This window comes from Suricata suricatta, chromosome 5 (assembly GCF_006229205.1).
Source record: "Suricata suricatta isolate VVHF042 chromosome 5, meerkat_22Aug2017_6uvM2_HiC, whole genome shotgun sequence".
Taxonomy (NCBI): domain Eukaryota; kingdom Metazoa; phylum Chordata; class Mammalia; order Carnivora; family Herpestidae; genus Suricata; species Suricata suricatta.
This window is the reverse complement of record NC_043704.1, coordinates 9,376,713-9,393,034: the sequence shown is the minus strand read 5'-3', so window position 1 is coordinate 9,393,034 and position 16,322 is coordinate 9,376,713. Positions and strand designations below refer to the sequence as shown.

Here is a 16,322-nt window from a genome sequence, read left to right as displayed (position 1 = left end):
TATAGAGGAATCTGTGGGGATGTAGAAAGCAGGGACTGGGACCAGGAGGTTTGACCAAAGTGATGTATGAACAGCTTGGAACCTGCACTTACCCTGTCTGGATTGTTCTAGGGCTCCCCCTTAATGGTCCCACAGATGACTGACCTGGGAACACGTGAGGGAAAATCCCGTCTTCTGACTGCAAGTAGGGAGTGGCCGTCATCAAATGCACTTGTCACACTATTGCCAGTCTGGCTGCCATTTTGCTGTTTGGCGTGATGGTGACTTCCGCTGTAACCTGGCGCAGGTGACGGGATTCACCACACCACAGATGAGGGTCCCTGAGCTGGCGGGGCCTGTATGAGAGACTGCTCTGCGACCAAGACTGGTCGTTTCGAGGTGCGGGGGTTCCTGGTGTCCTTCCTCTTGCTGGAGGACAGGGTGGAATCTGAGGGACAGCCATACCATGAGGCCAGAGCCATAGTTTCTCAGCTTGCTTGGAAGAACTCGTTCTTCGAATATGACTACTTTGCTGACGTGAATGACCTGTCATTTATGTAAGACACTTTATGGGTTTATGGAAGTTGAACTTCCTGAAGGGCAAGTGGCTGCGGTGAGAGGGCACCTCCTCCCATTAAAGGAGAGGCTGGTGTTTGCACCTGCGGACTGGTCGGGACCCTGGTCGCCTGCCCATTTTCTCTGGCATTCACCTGGATGCTTAGTGGAGCAAGCGTCAAGTCACAGCTTGTGTAGATCTTCTAGATCTTCTTTTATTTAGTTATTTATTTTGCTTTTTAACATTTGTTTGTTTTTGAGAGAGACAGAGTGTGCGCAAGCGAGCTGGAGAGGGGCAAAGAGAGAAGGAGACACAGAATTCAAAGCAGGCTCCGCTCCTGTAATTCAGCCCTTGTGTATGTGACCAACATGCTGGTTGTATGTCTGGATTGCAAGTTGTATGTCTGGTTGGGTCCGAAGACCCTGATACCTCCTGAAAGGCGGTCTCAGCGGGGCCCCACTGGTTGGCTCTCCCTTCGTGCTGAAAGTAAACCTGTTAGAAACAAGTTTGCATTTTATGTTCTCCCAAAGGAGGGGGGGGCGTGGTTAGTGTATATTTAAATTTAAGACAATTATAAGCCAGCAAGAGTCCCGTGACTACGGTCAGGAAGTAAACTGTTTTAGTGCGTTTGCCTCAGGAGCATGTCTGTGAACACTTTGTACAAGTGGCCCTTACTTCAGTTGTTGCATTAAATGCATTGCTTTCTTTCAGATACGTTTTTTCTGCTAATGTATTTGTTTTCAGTTTTTCAAAAGTTTTGTCCCAGGTATTTACAGTTGGTTATCAGGCAGTCATGCCTAAAGTGCCGCAGCTCATATGTGTAATATATTGCAGCATATTAATAACCTTCCATTTCGTGTTGGCATTTCTAACTCTTCTAAGGGCAGAGTCACTTCACAGATGGCAGGTGCACATTTATAAGTTGATGAATGTCTGTGCTCTTCATATACCGCTCATTTAGTCACTGGGGCAGTGCTCACCTCTGGAGTTTCTGCCGTGTGCAGAGCACTGTTGGCATCCTGGGGATTCAGTAGTGAGCGAGGCAGCACGGAGGGGGAGACCCTGGTGGGGTCTGCGGTTCACCCCATCGTTGCACTGGGAGGTGAACCGCGGGCTTCTAATCTGCCGCCAGCCACTCCCCAGCCAGCGGGCCCAGTCACCCATCTTCATTTTCTCCAAGAGGGTGGACTTGATTTCGGAAGAGGTGTAACCTCACCTCTTTAATACCTCTAGAGACACTGTATGTCTTTGCATACCTCTTTTGTTTCAAGACCCCCCCTCAACCTCATTTTAGAAATTAAAGGATCAAAGGTTACTTACACCTTGTTTCTTATGAAATGGAGACCAATTTTATTTAAATGGGTTAATTACTGATGAAACATTTTTATATTCTGGGTACTGTAAGAAAAAAGTAGTTTTTTCTCTACCTGGAATTTTCATGATGACTGATAACCCATAAAATACTAGGGAGTATTATCTGCTTGCTAATTTTTATTATTTAAAAATATTTTATAATTTTAGAATATTAGGGGCCATATAAGTATAAGCATACGACATGTTATGCCTTGTATGGTATAATAATTTATGGAATCCAACAGCTATATTTTGGATGTCTGTTTTAATCTTTTTTGTGTGTGTTCTGGATGCTATTACTAAAAATAAGTTCTTGACCTCTTATTTCAGCTATAAGAATGCAGTTTACCTTTTATAATTGAAAGGGTCAAGAACCCATTTAGTAGGGTTAAAGAAGATTTTCTGTGTTCCAGTTGTCTGTTTATCCGTCTGGTCTGTCTTAGAGGTTGCTTGCGGGCACCCTTCACCTACACAGTGTTGTACTTGGTTTCATCTGTCCTGTCCCTGGTGCTGTGGTGGTCATCTGCATCACGTTTGTAAATGATGTAAACTCTACAATACGTTGCTATTTTTGCTGTAAACAGTGAGTTCTCTTAAAACTACTGACAAGAAATGTCTTTACTGTTTATCTACATACCTGCCGTTTCTGTTGGTCTTTTTCCGTTGTGTGGATCAGTTTCTGCCTGTCTGGTATCATTTTCCTTCTGTGAACCGTGGACATTTTTGGAGTGCCAAGTCTGCTGTTGGAAACTATTTTTGTTTGTTTGTGAAAGAGTTTTGCCTGCATTTTGAAGGTTTGTTTCGGTGGGTATAGAATTGTAGGTTAAAGATCTTTTTCTTTTATTTTAAATTAAAATTTTTTAATGTTTATTGATTTTGTGTGTGTGTGTCTGTGTGTGTGTGTGTGTGTGTGTGAGAGAGAGAGAGAGAGAGAGAGAGAGAGAGAGAGAGCGAGCGCGTGCATCAGTGGTGAAAGGGGTGGAGAGACAGGGCGACAGAATCTGAAGCAGGCTACAGGCTCTGAGCTGTCAGCACAGAGCCAGCTGTGGGGCTCAAACTTAAGAACTGTGAGATCATGACCTGAGCCACCCAGAAGCCCTTTCTTTTATCATTTTAAGATGTTGATGTGTTTTTTTTCTGGTGTGCATGGTTTCTGATGAGAAGTCAGTGGTTCTCGTGTATGTAAATGTGTATTTTCCCTATACCTGGCTGCTTTTACGGTTTTTTCTTCATCATTGTTTTTAACAATTGAGTTAAAAAGGGTGTATGAGTGTGTGCATGTGCATTTCTTTCTTTCTTTCTTTCTTTTTTTTTTTTTTTTTTTTTAAGAGAGAAGGTACTGGTGCATGTGAGCAGGGGAGAGGGGCAGAGAAAGACTGACTCTCAGGCAAGGCTCCGTGCTCAGTGTAGAACCTGACCCAGGGCTTGATCGATCCCATGACTCTGGGATCATGACTTGAGCCAAAATCAAGAGTCAGACACTCAGCCGACTGAGCCAATCAGATGCCCCTGGGTGTATTTTTATACTGCTTGGGGTTCATCTATTTTGGATCTGTGGGTTGATATTTTTCATTGAAGTTGGAAAACTTTTGACTGTTATTCTTCATATATTTTCCTTCCGTAATTTCTCTCTACTTCCCTTTTAATACCTCCTCTTAGATAGAAATGTTTGCTTGATTTTGTTCTGAAGGTTTTGGGGGCTCCCTCTGTTATTTTTTTTCCCCCATTATATTTTATACTTGTTTTCAGTTAGGTTAATTTATATTGCATTGTTTTTACATTCATTGATCTTTTCTTCTGAAGTGTTTAATCTGTTTGATTCATCCAGTGAATTTTTCATTACAGTTATTTTTTCATTCTTTTTCTTCAAGTAATCTATCTCAACACCCAGCATGGGGCTTGAACTCATGACACTGAGATCAGGAGTCTCACTTTCTACCAACTGAGCCAGCCAGCTAGGCATCCCTGTTTCAGTTATTATTCATTTCTAGAATTACCATTTGGTTTGTTTTTATAGTTTCTATTTATCTATTAAGATTTGCTGTTTGGGGGCACTTGGCTGCCTCAGAGGAACCCTGTCTGGGGTGTAGAGATTATTTAAATAAATGAACTTAAGAGATTTGCTGTTTTTTTTTCTCTTATTTTGTCTACATTTTCCTTCTGTTTTGAAATCTTTGTACATCTGTTTTTTTCTCTGCTAATTTCATTATCTCTACCATTTCTGCATCTATAGGCGGATTTGTTTTCCTCCCGAGCACAGGCCACATTTTCCTGTTTCTCACCTAGTGAGCTTTTTTTTTTTTTTTTAAGTAGGCACCGTGCCCAGCATGGGGTTTGAACTCATGACTCTGAGATTAAGAGTCACCTGCTCTACCAGCTGACCCAGCCAGGCACCCTGTGTCTAGTGATTTTTGATTGGATCCAGCCATTAGGAGTGCTAGGCGTCGAGCTGCTGGGTTTATTGTCCTTTGAGAGGTGTTGAACTTTGCCCTGGCAGGCCGCACACTCTCTTGACCCTTGAAGGAGTGTTTCGGTGTCTGTTGGGACAGATAGAAGGCAGCCAGGATGGCTCCACTCCTGAAGCGTGGACTTGGGGGGCGGGGGTCTGCTTGGAATGGTCCATGGGGGCTTGGGGGTTTCTCCACCCTAGCTGATTGGAGCACTTAGTCTCCCGGTGCTGTGCGAGTCCTGGCAGCTGCTCACCCCCAGCTCCTGGCACATGCTTTTGGCTTCGTCTCACGCGGGACCTGCACCCAGCGCTTGGGCAGCTTAGTATTTGGCCAAAGAGTCGAGGGGTTTCTAGGTGTAGAGCACTGGAGCTCCTGCGAGAAGCTCCCTCCTTCCTGCCTCCCTGCTCCCAGCCACCTCTGCAGCCTGGACCTCCCATCTCTGCCCCCCCCCCCCCCCCCCCCCCCCCCCCCCCCCCCCCCCCCCCCCCCCCCCCCCCCCCCCCCCCCCCCCCCCCCCCCCCCGCGAGACCATTCTGCTGTGTTTGCTCCCCGTCCCCCCGGACTGTGGAGAGTGTCTCCAGACAGGAAGCCAAGGTGACTGTGGGGCTCACCCAGGTTCGTTTCCATGTTCTCAGGGACCTCAGACCTACGCTGCCTGTTGTCCAGGGTCTGAAAACAGCGCTTTGCCGCCTCCACCCAGTTTGGTGGCTGCTTGTGGTGCCGAGGCAGCTCAGTCGTGAGACACTCAGAAGAGGTCGAAGGGGAAGGCTGATGTTTTTAGAATATCTGAGGCTTTTAAAAGTTCGTGTTTTTATCCCTATCCCACTGTTCTTCACAACTTAAAGTTTCAGACTGAAAAACCTCCACATTTATTTGGATCTTACATGAGCAAATTCGTTGTGTTTGTAAACAACTGAATATACCATTTTGGCTTGTAGGTTAAAGCAAGTGTCTGTGTGTGTGTGTGTGTGTGTGTGTGTGTGTGTATGCACGTTATGTATGCACATACATTATGTACGCACATACATTCTGTCATGACACACAGTGCACTAACTAGAGGCAGTAAGGAGTCTATTCGTCCTTATCATTAGACAATTTACAGAGCCCTAACGTAGTTTGACTGTATTTTATTTTCATAAATTTACTTTAATACGTAGTTTATTGAACACCTCCTGTGAAGCCACGCTGTGTGCTGTGTGCTTGGGGAGTAAAAGTGAATAAGAGAAATGGACTGTGGAGCAGCAGCTCGAGCCCGTGCTGATTATTAGACCATTCTTTATTTTTGACTCATGAGCCCCTCGTTTTAAAAATACTTCTTCCATCCTTACCCCACTTCAGCTCTCTCCCTTCCTCAACCATTTCTTCATATTCTAAATATTCCTGATGGATTCAGTTCATTGTTTCACTGAACAAGTGTTTGTTGAATGCAGGCCACGCGGCAGGCACTGTTCTTGGTGCTGATGAGATTTTGAGGGATAAAACTCCCTTCGTGGACTCCTTTTCAGTTACCCTCTTCATCACGTGCCAGTGTCTGTAGCCGTCACTAGAGTGCTGTCTGTTCCTCTGACCTTCTCCTTTGTTGTGGGCAAGGCCGGCTGCACATGACCTTGCACTTTTTTTTTTTTTTTTTACATAATCTTGGTTGCTCTCCCTTTCTTCCTTCCTTCCCCCCTCCCCGTAAGTAAACTGTTTACCAACAAAATTTTTATGAAAATTTAAAAGCATGCTCATGGTAAAAAAAGCTCCATATACTTCAGAAGGGTATAAAAAATGCACACAGGAGCCCACTTGCATATTTTTTTCCAACTTGCCTTTTACACGCTTTGACAGCAATTTAAGATATTATTTTGGAGCTGAACTCTAGATAATGATTATGAAGATAATTTTGAATTAAATATTATAAGACTTGATACTGCAGCATGTATTTTGACACATTCTTGGGCTAAAATATTAGAGCTACTTTTTAGTGTAGTTGGACAAGGATTATATGTAGTATGGCACAGATGTCAGATTAAACCATATGAAATTGCTGTTTTGTAGGCCACAGGAGGTCTAATGTTAGCAGTTTCCTACGGTTCATCTTAATACTTTATTAATATCATAGGATGAACAGAGCCCTTTTTCTTAATTAACATTTGGATTGAAAGGGAAGATGGAGGGGCTCCTGGGGGGCTCAGTTGGTTGAAAGTCCAACTCCAGCTCAGGTCATGATCTCAGGTTGTGAGTTCAAGCCCTGCATCGGGCTCTGTGCTGACCGCTCAGAGCCTGGAGCCTGCTTTGGATTCTGTGTCTCCCTCCCTCTCTGCCCTTCCCCGCTCATGCTCTGTCTCTCTCTTCTTCAAAAATAAACATTAAAATTTTTTAAAAAAGAAAGGGAAGATGGAAACATTGGAAAGAATAAAAACCATGGCGATATGCCTAATTATAAAATCAGGTAGAGAAGAAATTGTCATATTAGGTTGGCTTTTTGGCTGGAGTCTTATCACAAGAGAGGAATGAGTGAATGGGTAACTTAAATACTTGTGGGAAGAAATTAAACTTGAGTGTCTTTCTGCATTTCACACCCAGCAGTTGAGCTAAGAAAGGAGACCGCGAGCGTGTGGCAAACACACCTGTATACAGACAGCAGTTATTAGGTCCCATCACTGGCACTGTTACCAAGAAGCTGTGGTAGATGGTATAGTAAATAGCTAAAGTTCCACAAGTGAAAAACAAAGTTATTTCTTCTTAGTCCATGTTTAGATTACCTACAGCAAAATTTAAAAAGAACATTGGATTTTTTTTGTCACCTAGCAGCCCACCACCCTTATGTACAAGAATGTGTATTAGTGTTTTAATAATGATCAAAAGCCTCACATATCTAACCAGGAAGCCAAATCTGTTGGGGGAAAAACAGCTCTATGGTGTACTGGGTAGTCACAATTATAGCTTAGGTTTGGATTATGTGCTACTTGGATTAGTTGGAAGTAGCTTTCTTTCATTAAGTTTAGCAATTAAGTTGTTTTTTAGATGCTATTCAAAGCCACTTTGGCATCAACTGGTGGTCTGTTAGAGATGTAGCCTCTCAAGCCCTACCTTAGATGTACTGAATCAGAACCTGCGTTTTTAACAAGATTCACAGGTGATTTGTGAGCACATTGATGTTCATGAAGTGCTGTTACAGATCATGGGTGTCACTGTCCCCCCAGACTGTGTCATTGTGACCTCTCCGTGCTTGTTGGATTTAATGCACACAGTTAATCCGTTAAGTGACGGGATCTAGATTGAGAAAATGAAACAGGTATTTTGGGAGGATAGTTACAATAGTCATCAGGCAGCAGCTATCCATTTCTCTTATAGCTATCTGGATATCACAAGATGATCTCTCCTTTCCTCAAAATGTATCCTTGAGTCTGATTCTACTCTGCTGGCTGATTTGTTGATATTTTGTGATTGTGAGTATGTGTGCTTAGTGTGTGTGTTCATACCCGAGGCAACAACAGAGTAGATTAAAGGAGTAATTAGGTTTTGCTGAGTCAAAGATAGTCATGTATACTGTACTGTAGAAAATAACTACAAGGCGGGGACGCCTGGGTGGCTCAGTCCGTTAGGTATCTGACTTCAGCTCAGGCCATGATCTTGAAGTTCATGGGTTCGAGCTCCGCATCGGGCTGTCTGCTGTGAACACAGAGCCTGCTTTGGATCTTCTGTCCCCCTCTTTCTCAGCCCCACACATGTGCTCATTCTCTCTCAAAAATAAACATTAAAAAAAAGATGACTAAGGAGTAATAAAATAATTTGCATGTCTGTGAGGTATAAAAATTTCAGTCCAGCAGAAGGTAAGAAAGGAACATAAAATAGTTGGAGTTGTTAGTGTACATATGTAAACGAAACCCAACTACATACTGTTTACAAGTGACAAACCTAAAATGTAAGGGAATGTAAAGTTGACGCAAAGGGTGGACAAAAGGCATACCACACAATGACTAAGAAAGCGTGCTATGGCCATATTTAAAAGGGAAGCACTATTGGAAATAAAGAAGGGCTGTTTATGATGATAAAAGGTTTTTATTCATCAGGAAGGTAGAATAGCTCGAAATTCATGTAATCCAATAACATGGCTTAAATGGGATGTTTTTTAAGTTTATTTATTTTGAGAGAGTGAGCACAAGCAGGGAGAGGGGGGGAGAAAGAATCCCAAGCAGGTTCCATTGTACTGTTGGTGCAGAGCCCCACATGGGGCTCGAACCCATGAACCGTGAAATCATGACCTGAGCCGAAATCCAGAGTTGGATGCTTCCTGACTGAGCCGCCCAAGCGCCCCAGGATGTTTTTAATACATCTTTCTTGCTAACTGACAGAACAAGATGAGAGCAGAAATAGAAAACCCACGTAAGAGAGGATACTTAATAAAATTAGTAAACCTTTGATTAGACTGATCAAAAGATAGGAGAAGGCCTCATTAACCAGTCCTCAGTTGAAGGAGGATGGCACTAAAATTACACCCATGTTGATAGAAAAGCTTAGAGGGTGTAATGAAGAATTTGATGCCAGTGCATGTACAATGTAGATGATGGAGCCGCACAACTTACTGAAACAGACACACCAGGAAATACAAAATCTGAGTAGTCTTATTAAAGAAATAGAACTTTTAAGTAATTATTAGCTTTTAACTACCCACAAAGGAAATTCCAAGTCACGATGGTTTCATCAGTGAACCTATCACAAAAGGATGATTATGACCAAATTGTGTTCCAGGAAATGCATAGTCGGTTTAACATTCAAAAATCAATTCATGTATTTCACCACATGAACAAATCAGAAAACTGATGTCATTTCAGTAGATGCAGGAAAAGCATTTGATAAAATTTAGCGTCCATTTGTGCGGGAACGGTTTTAGCAGACTACAGCTAGAACGGAACTTGATGCATCTGATGATGGTTATCAATGAAAAAAACCCTACAGCAACCACAGTACCAGGGATCCACGGGAAGCTTACTTTCCGAGAATTGGAGGTTAGATGGGAAAGTAAGTACTTGTATCTCCTCTCTGAGTACTGCTGGGTTTAGAGGGACAATGGCAAATAGAATAAGGTGGGAAATAAGGAATGGGAAAGAAAAAATACTGTTCAGATGTCTAGTAGTGCTGGTGGCTACCTGGCAGACAATGCCACTAAATTCATCATGGCACCAAAAAATTCTGTTGAGCAGCACTATTCAAGAGAGACAATGTACAGTTTCAGCCACAATGCCGACACAGGTTTATTTGTTCCGTGATTTTGATGAGCTCATTCTAAACCATATATGGACATGCAAAGGACTAGGAATAACCCAGACCATTGTTGCAGAAGTACACAATTCTCTGCTGAGTAGTAAAACTTGTAAAGCTGTTCTTACACAAGGTTGTAAGAAATCTAGGTAGGTCTGAATCCAGTAGACTAGCATAGAGAATCCAAAACCAGATCCAGGCACATATGGGCATGTGACTTACCCAGATGGCATTGCAGAGCAGCAGGGAAAGTCTATCTTTGTAATAATTGGTCCTGAGTCAATTGTCCATTTTGGGAGGGAAATGCAACTTGATTCCTGGGGTACACGTGCACAGAAATCATATCCAAGAGCACTGCCCACCTAGGTGAAAACTTAACCTTCCAGAAAATAATAACATTGTTTGACTTTGCTATAAGGGGACCTTTCTTTTAAGGGCACCAAAAATACAGATTCTAAAGCAAAAGGTGACACGAATTAGTAGATTGTACTTATCAAAAAAACACCAGTAAGAGAGTGACCGTGCAAACCACTTATAACCAACAAAGGGCACATACCCAACATATGGTAAAAATAGAATGTTTTAAATTTTAGAACTGTATAAGAAATAGGTAGACTTTCTTGATAGAAACATGGAAAAGCAACGTAAATGGATATTTAAGTGGCCTTAAATGAATGAAAAGATGCCCACAGTCCCCAGGAAAATACATGTTCCCAGATTAGTGGACTACACACCTCCAATAACATGGAGATGGAGAAGACCAGGGGCGCCAGGTTTGGGGAAGGAGCAGAGCAGACGGGCTCCCCTACACTTCCGGGGGGGGAAACAAAACAGTTAAAAACCTGCAGAAATGAGAAATTAGAAACTATAGCACTTAGAAAAACAACAGGATGGCATCCCTGTATATGCCAAAGGACACTTAACAGGACTCATCCTAGTGACATTATTCAGCGTAGCTGTGAACTGGAAGTAACCCAGATGTGGGTCCGAGGTGGAGTAGATGGGTCACCGTAAGGTAATGGTCAGGAGCGAGCCACAGCTCACAGGCCCAACACGAAGTGAACAAACCCAGTTACATAAAGTTATCATGAACCTGGTTTGGGAGGTCAAGATAATAACTTTGGGGTAGAGAGAGCTGGGTTTTGATTGAGAGGGGTCAGAGAGTGATGTGGGGGGTTTCTGGAATGATGGCCATGCCCCTCCCCCATAAGTTTGGTTGATAATTATTTAAGCTCTATACTAATGATTTTTTTACTTTTTCCTATATATTACAATGCGTGAATTTAAACATAGTATTTAATGACACCTGTAATAGAAACAGAAGCTAATATTTTTTAAAGTACCAAGACCCATTATTCATGCTTTCTTGTGTCTTATTATTTGAAAACATGATCATAAACCTAAGGGAATAGGCTTAGTGTAATAGTATCTCTGCCTCCTAGACCGGGAAGCTAAGACTTAGAGGGGTTAAGGGACTTGCTGCTTGGTGCCTTCGTGTTTGTACTGTTTACAAGAGCTGTTTGTATATCACAGAACTCAGTCCTTTTTATATATACTTAGTATATTTCTAACCAGTTTTTTGTTGTTGTATTTTTGACATGTAGATGTATAGCCTCCCTTTCCCCTCATTATTTGACATTTAGGTTTCCGTTTCTCTCTCTCTCTCTCTCTCTCTCTCTTTTTTTTTATAATTGCAGACAATACCAGGATAAACATTCTTCCGTGTCTTTGTGTACATCGATTATATCCTTAGGCTAAAATCCCGGTTTGTTTTTTTTTTAAGCTGAAGAGTTGTTCTGTGTAGCTGAACGGACTGTATTTTTTTAGTATGAGTAAAGAAGTGTTTAGAAAATTACCCCATCTGTCATGATAGTAACACTGTCCTTGCACTTACTCAGCACCTGTGTATTGATCGTGCGCCGCGGGCTGGTTAAGGGCCTCGGGCTGTAATGGAGGGACAGAAGCTGAGGTCTAAGAGCGGAGCCAAGACAGGCTGTGTTCACGTTTCAGTAAGTGGGGAGGACTTGAGGTTCGCTGCTTAGAAGTCACCGTGGCATTTTCCTGAAGAAATCCAGAGTTGCAGATGGGCCGGGTACAGACAAAAAGAACTCGGAGGGAACTGTTTTAGTCCTGGAAGGAGACATGGCTTGTGGAGTTGAAGAGAAGGGGCTGGATTGGAATGTTCTAGGGGAGGGAAAGCCGAGAGACGGTGGCTGTTCGCCTGAGGCCGGTCTCCTGGGGAAGAGAACTCTCACTTGCCGGCATGGAAGGTGTGCGGTGGGGCAGAGAAGTGGCACTTGTGTTTAGCGGGCATTGAGCTCTGCTCTCTTCGCGGCGACCTTCAAGGAGAGGCTGTTTGCTGAGCACAGCGGGCACTGTCCCCACCGGCCTTGACCGCACAGCACAGGACAGCAGTTGGGGCCGCCTGGGGCCGCTGGTGAACTGCCAGAGCTGTCCTGAGCCCTTTACACACCATCCCCACAGCCTTCGCACGTTTACGGAAACAGATGCGCATGGCCCCGCGGCTGAGGGGTGTGGGGCTCAGAGTCCCAGCTGCAGCGGCCTGGCCGCGAGTTCGGGGCCTCCCCGTCGGGACAGCGCTGCTGTCGGGCTCAGAAGCAGCCCTTGAGGAACAGTGCCCTGGTGCTGAACCGCACAGTCTGCCATGTGGCGGGTTAGCTGGGCTGTCAGGAAGGCGGGCACCAGAAGTCTGGCCCTCAGTTCCGTGACGAGGCTTTGGTGCTTTCACCTTTTTGGCTTTAGTGTGAGCTTACAAGTGTGGTTTCATTGAAGAAGAAAGGTCTTCTTTTCAAGGAAGAATTAACTTTTGTTCGCTAATTACCAACTACTTGTATGGACCAGGTGTTAATTTTCCATTTCTATCGTGATGAAAATCATGACCGTGGTCCCAGCCTACCCGTATGATAATGCTGGCCATTCGTACTTGAGGGGAGCTTGCCAGGTCTGGATCTTCTTAGGACTGTGTCGGAAGAGTTTGGAGGAATCCAGCATCCTGTAAATTTGTGTCGTGTGTCTGTGTGCTCAGCTTTGAATGACCTGTGTGGGTGGTGAGCACTGTTAGGACACATCTTTCACTGGTGTGGGGGGTGCTGAGCAGAGTATTGATCACCTACACCGAGGGTGGGAGGGGTGTGAAGCAGCGTCTTGGTAGTGTTCCTTGAATTGGTTTCTAAGGAGCTGATCCACTGGAGAGGCCCTTCTCAAAAAACCAGAGATTACTTATGTAACTTACAGTTCTTGATGGAAACCTCCTGTGTGACAATAAGTATTAAGGGTTGTTATTCCTGTTGCTTTATGAAAAGACAAGATTTTCTCTTGCCACAGATTCATAGACACTCCCTTTAATGTCTGTATTTTATACCATTGAATATAGAACTGTTGTGTTGAGTATAGTTTTTTGTTTGCAGGGAGTCATTTACTAAACTTATAGTATTACTGAACATCCCAAATCCTAAGGTCCTTCTGGAAAGAGCTGTCAGCTGGGTCAAAGGATGGGGACACTGGGGTATAAATACATCCTTTCAACCCCGCTTCCTGTCTTCTCGTAGGAGGAGAGACTTCAGCATGCAAACCTTCATCTGTTCGGCTCGCACCGTCATTTTCATTCCATGCTGCTGGCCTTCAGATGGCTGGACAGATGCCCCATTCACATCAGTACAGTGACCGTCGCCAGCCAAACATAAGTGACCAACAGGTTTCTGCCTTATCTTATTCTGAACAGATTCAGCAACCTCTCCCTAACCAGGTAAGTGCACAGCATATGAGAAGTGATTTGTTGGGAGTGCTGGTTTGTTTTTTAAAATGGTGGAACAGTCAATCTGCAAAAGTGATTTGATAGTTTTCCCTTTTTTGTGCCATACATGAGAGTCTGGATTGATACAGGATGTCAAGACGTTTGTATTAAAAAGTTTGTCAGCTTTTTCTTTTTTCTGTCTATTCCATGTATTTAAAAAAACACTTATAAACCATGACCACATTCTTTCCTTGTGTAATAGGGAGGGAAAAAGTTATTTTAAAAGAAAGTCTGTTAAAGTAAAGAAACTGAGAGCTTACTTTTATACAAAGGTGGTTGAGTAGAAGAATGTAAGTCCTAGGAAAACAAGATTCCAGACTTAAGCAGAGCGGATTTTATGCCGTCACAAACAACTTCAGTGCACAAGGATCGCAATAAATATGAAACTCCTTAAAATGGAGAAGAAAAACATAATGCAAATTAACCTTGCTGGTCATTTTTGATATTCAGACTAGAGATTTCAGCTGTTTATAAAATGGACAGGGTAGCAATAAATGCAGAAATCTCTTAGTATACACCCGTGTGTGTATGTACATGCGTATTTTTTGTATTTCCTGAAAAAACGGCATTCAGTACATTGGTTTCGGGAGAATTTGTGTACTGACTGTAGTTGTGGTAAAGTTTCTTTCTCCACTTAGATGAAGGGTGTGAAGACCACTGAAAAAGGCACTTAGGAATTCAGTTGCCCTTGTTTTTTTAGGCCTTTTACTATATCAAGTTATGATCAAAACTTGGAAATTTTTAATGTATTTCTTACACTGGATTAAAGGAAGTACGTTTTATTTCTGACACAACAGTATGTGGCTTCACTGAGCACCTGGCAGCAGTTAAGTGACCTCGTGCTGAGGGGGCACCGTGGTATGGGTTGTAGGAAGAATTTTGTCCATAGTTGAGCTGGCTTCACATTCATAAACTATAGATAGCATGTGGATAGCATTCAGGGTTAAGATGCATCACGGCAGGACTTGAGAATCTGTTTTGTGCAGTGAGTTGAGAAGTTGTGTGTTTGAGAATTGGAGCAGTTGGTCTGAACGTTCAAACTCGGAAAGCGTTTGCTGGGAGCCAGCTCTGTGGCACATCCAAAGCACAGTGATTCGTTCACTTTGCTCAGCTGACCCTTGGACAGCATGGGTTTGAAAGGCCCAGACCCACGTAAATGTGGATTTTTATTTTTTTTTTATTTTATTTTTTTTTTTTTTTATAAATAGAGCCCAGTACTGGGAATGTATTTTCTCTTCCTTACCATTTACTTACCAGTGGTTTCCATTCTCTAGCTTACTTTAGTGTAAGAATAGAGCAGGTAGTATACAAAATACGTGTTAACTGTTTAGTGGTGGAGCTTTGGCCAGCAGTAGGCCAATTGTAACTACATTTTCAACTGCCCAGGGGGCCGGTGCTTAGTGTTCCTGACCCCTCGTTGTTCAGCGAACACCTGTCCTTCTATGAAACAGTATGTTTGGATTCATTTTCTCACTTGTTCAGAAGCAGCCTAGCAGGCAGGGGACCTGTTTGCGATGTTTTCCCGCCGGAGGGACCGAGCTCCCGTCTGTGACTTCTCCAGGCATCGAAGCCGTAGATGTGGGGGTCCAGCCGGGTTCTTTCCCCTTAGACACAGTGCCTGTTGTAGAGCACCTGGCATCTGTGGAGGCCTAGAGCAGATTTCAACCCTTTAAGGCTATTTTTATGGTTTTATTATTGTAGTAGGTAATTCGGTTAGCACGGTACCTGTTTTTAGATACAGCTGACATCTAGTTTGTGGGTTAATTTAAAATAAGATATAATTCACTTAATATTTCTATTTTTTAGTTATAAAATATTTTAAAGGAGTCCTGTGACATAAAAAGACTTTCTTTGTTCTTTTAATTAAAAAAAAATTTATTCTCAGAGAGCAAGCAGGGGGACAGAGAATCCTAAGTGGGCTCTGCACGGTCAGCGTCACTGGCACTGTGCAGCCCAGTGCAGGGCTCGAACGCATGAATGGTGAGATCGTGACCTGAGCCGAAACCAAGAGTTGGATGCTTAAGAATGAGCCACCCACTCAGTCGGTTGAGCGGCCGGCTTCGGCTCAGGTCATGATCTCATGGTTCGTGGTTCGAGCCCCGAGTCAGGCTCTGTGCTGACAGCTAGCTCAGAGCCTGGAGCCTGCTTCGGATTCTGTGTCTCCCTCTCTCTCTGACCCTCCCCTGCTCGTGCTGTCTCTCTCTGTCCCTCAAAAATAAATAAAAGACATAAAAAAAAATTAAAAAAAAAAAAGAATGAGCCACCCGACACCCCAAAAAGGCTGTCTTATAAGTAGCAAAATTCAGCCAGATGTTTATACCAAACCCCAGGAGTTTCTGCACCTCATCAGGCAGATTAGAAGAGATTTTATACCTGAAGTGTAAAACACTGAAACTGTGGACTGGCGTGGCGTGGTCTGCAAGTCATAAGGCATCGGCCCATTTGCAGGAGTTGAGTTCCAGTCACGTGGCCCTCTGTCTGTTCCTTGAACGTACGATTGGGACCTCAGACTAAAGTTCTCTAAACTTCGGTCTAGCTGTAAGCTTCTACAGTTTTATTATTTGAGTCCTTTTCTTTCTTATTAATCATTCTAGTGTTGTTGTTTTTTTAGGGTTTATTATATAAGTAAATTGAAAAGAACTAATGTTTTATTTCTGGTTATGTGAGTGGTGTGTTTTATAAAGGTTTTTAAAGAGTTTTGTCCGATAAATTTAGGAAGCAAGAGAAATGGAGTAAAAGTAATCGTAGAAAATTGTGCTTGGTGTTGGGGATGTGGAGTCCCTTTGGGCCGTCAGAACGTTCACGTACCTTCCGCAGTCCTTAGACTAGACAAGGCACGCCCTCCCTGTACTTTTCAGCTGCTTCAGTAGCTCTCAACATAGCAAGAAAGGCAGAATGTAGTGTTTCTAACTTATCATTGTAT

At 43.2% G+C, this 16,322-nt stretch overlaps 1 protein-coding gene across 5 annotated transcripts in view; it reads left to right on the top strand.

The window, feature by feature from the left end:
- DYRK1A (dual specificity tyrosine phosphorylation regulated kinase 1A) overlaps nucleotides 1-16,322 on the top strand; it is a 98,607-nt gene that overhangs the window by 45,577 nt on the left and 36,708 nt on the right. For 3 of the 5 annotated variants that reach the window (XM_029938961.1, XM_029938964.1, XM_029938963.1), the window contains one exon: nucleotides 13,155-13,351. In XM_029938961.1, the coding sequence (XP_029794821.1) occupies nucleotides 13,155-13,351 (197 nt within the window). Of the gene's footprint in view, nucleotides 1-13,154; nucleotides 13,352-16,322 lie in introns of those variants that run through there. The other 2 variants (XM_029938965.1, XM_029938966.1) reach the window with 2 other exon arrangements.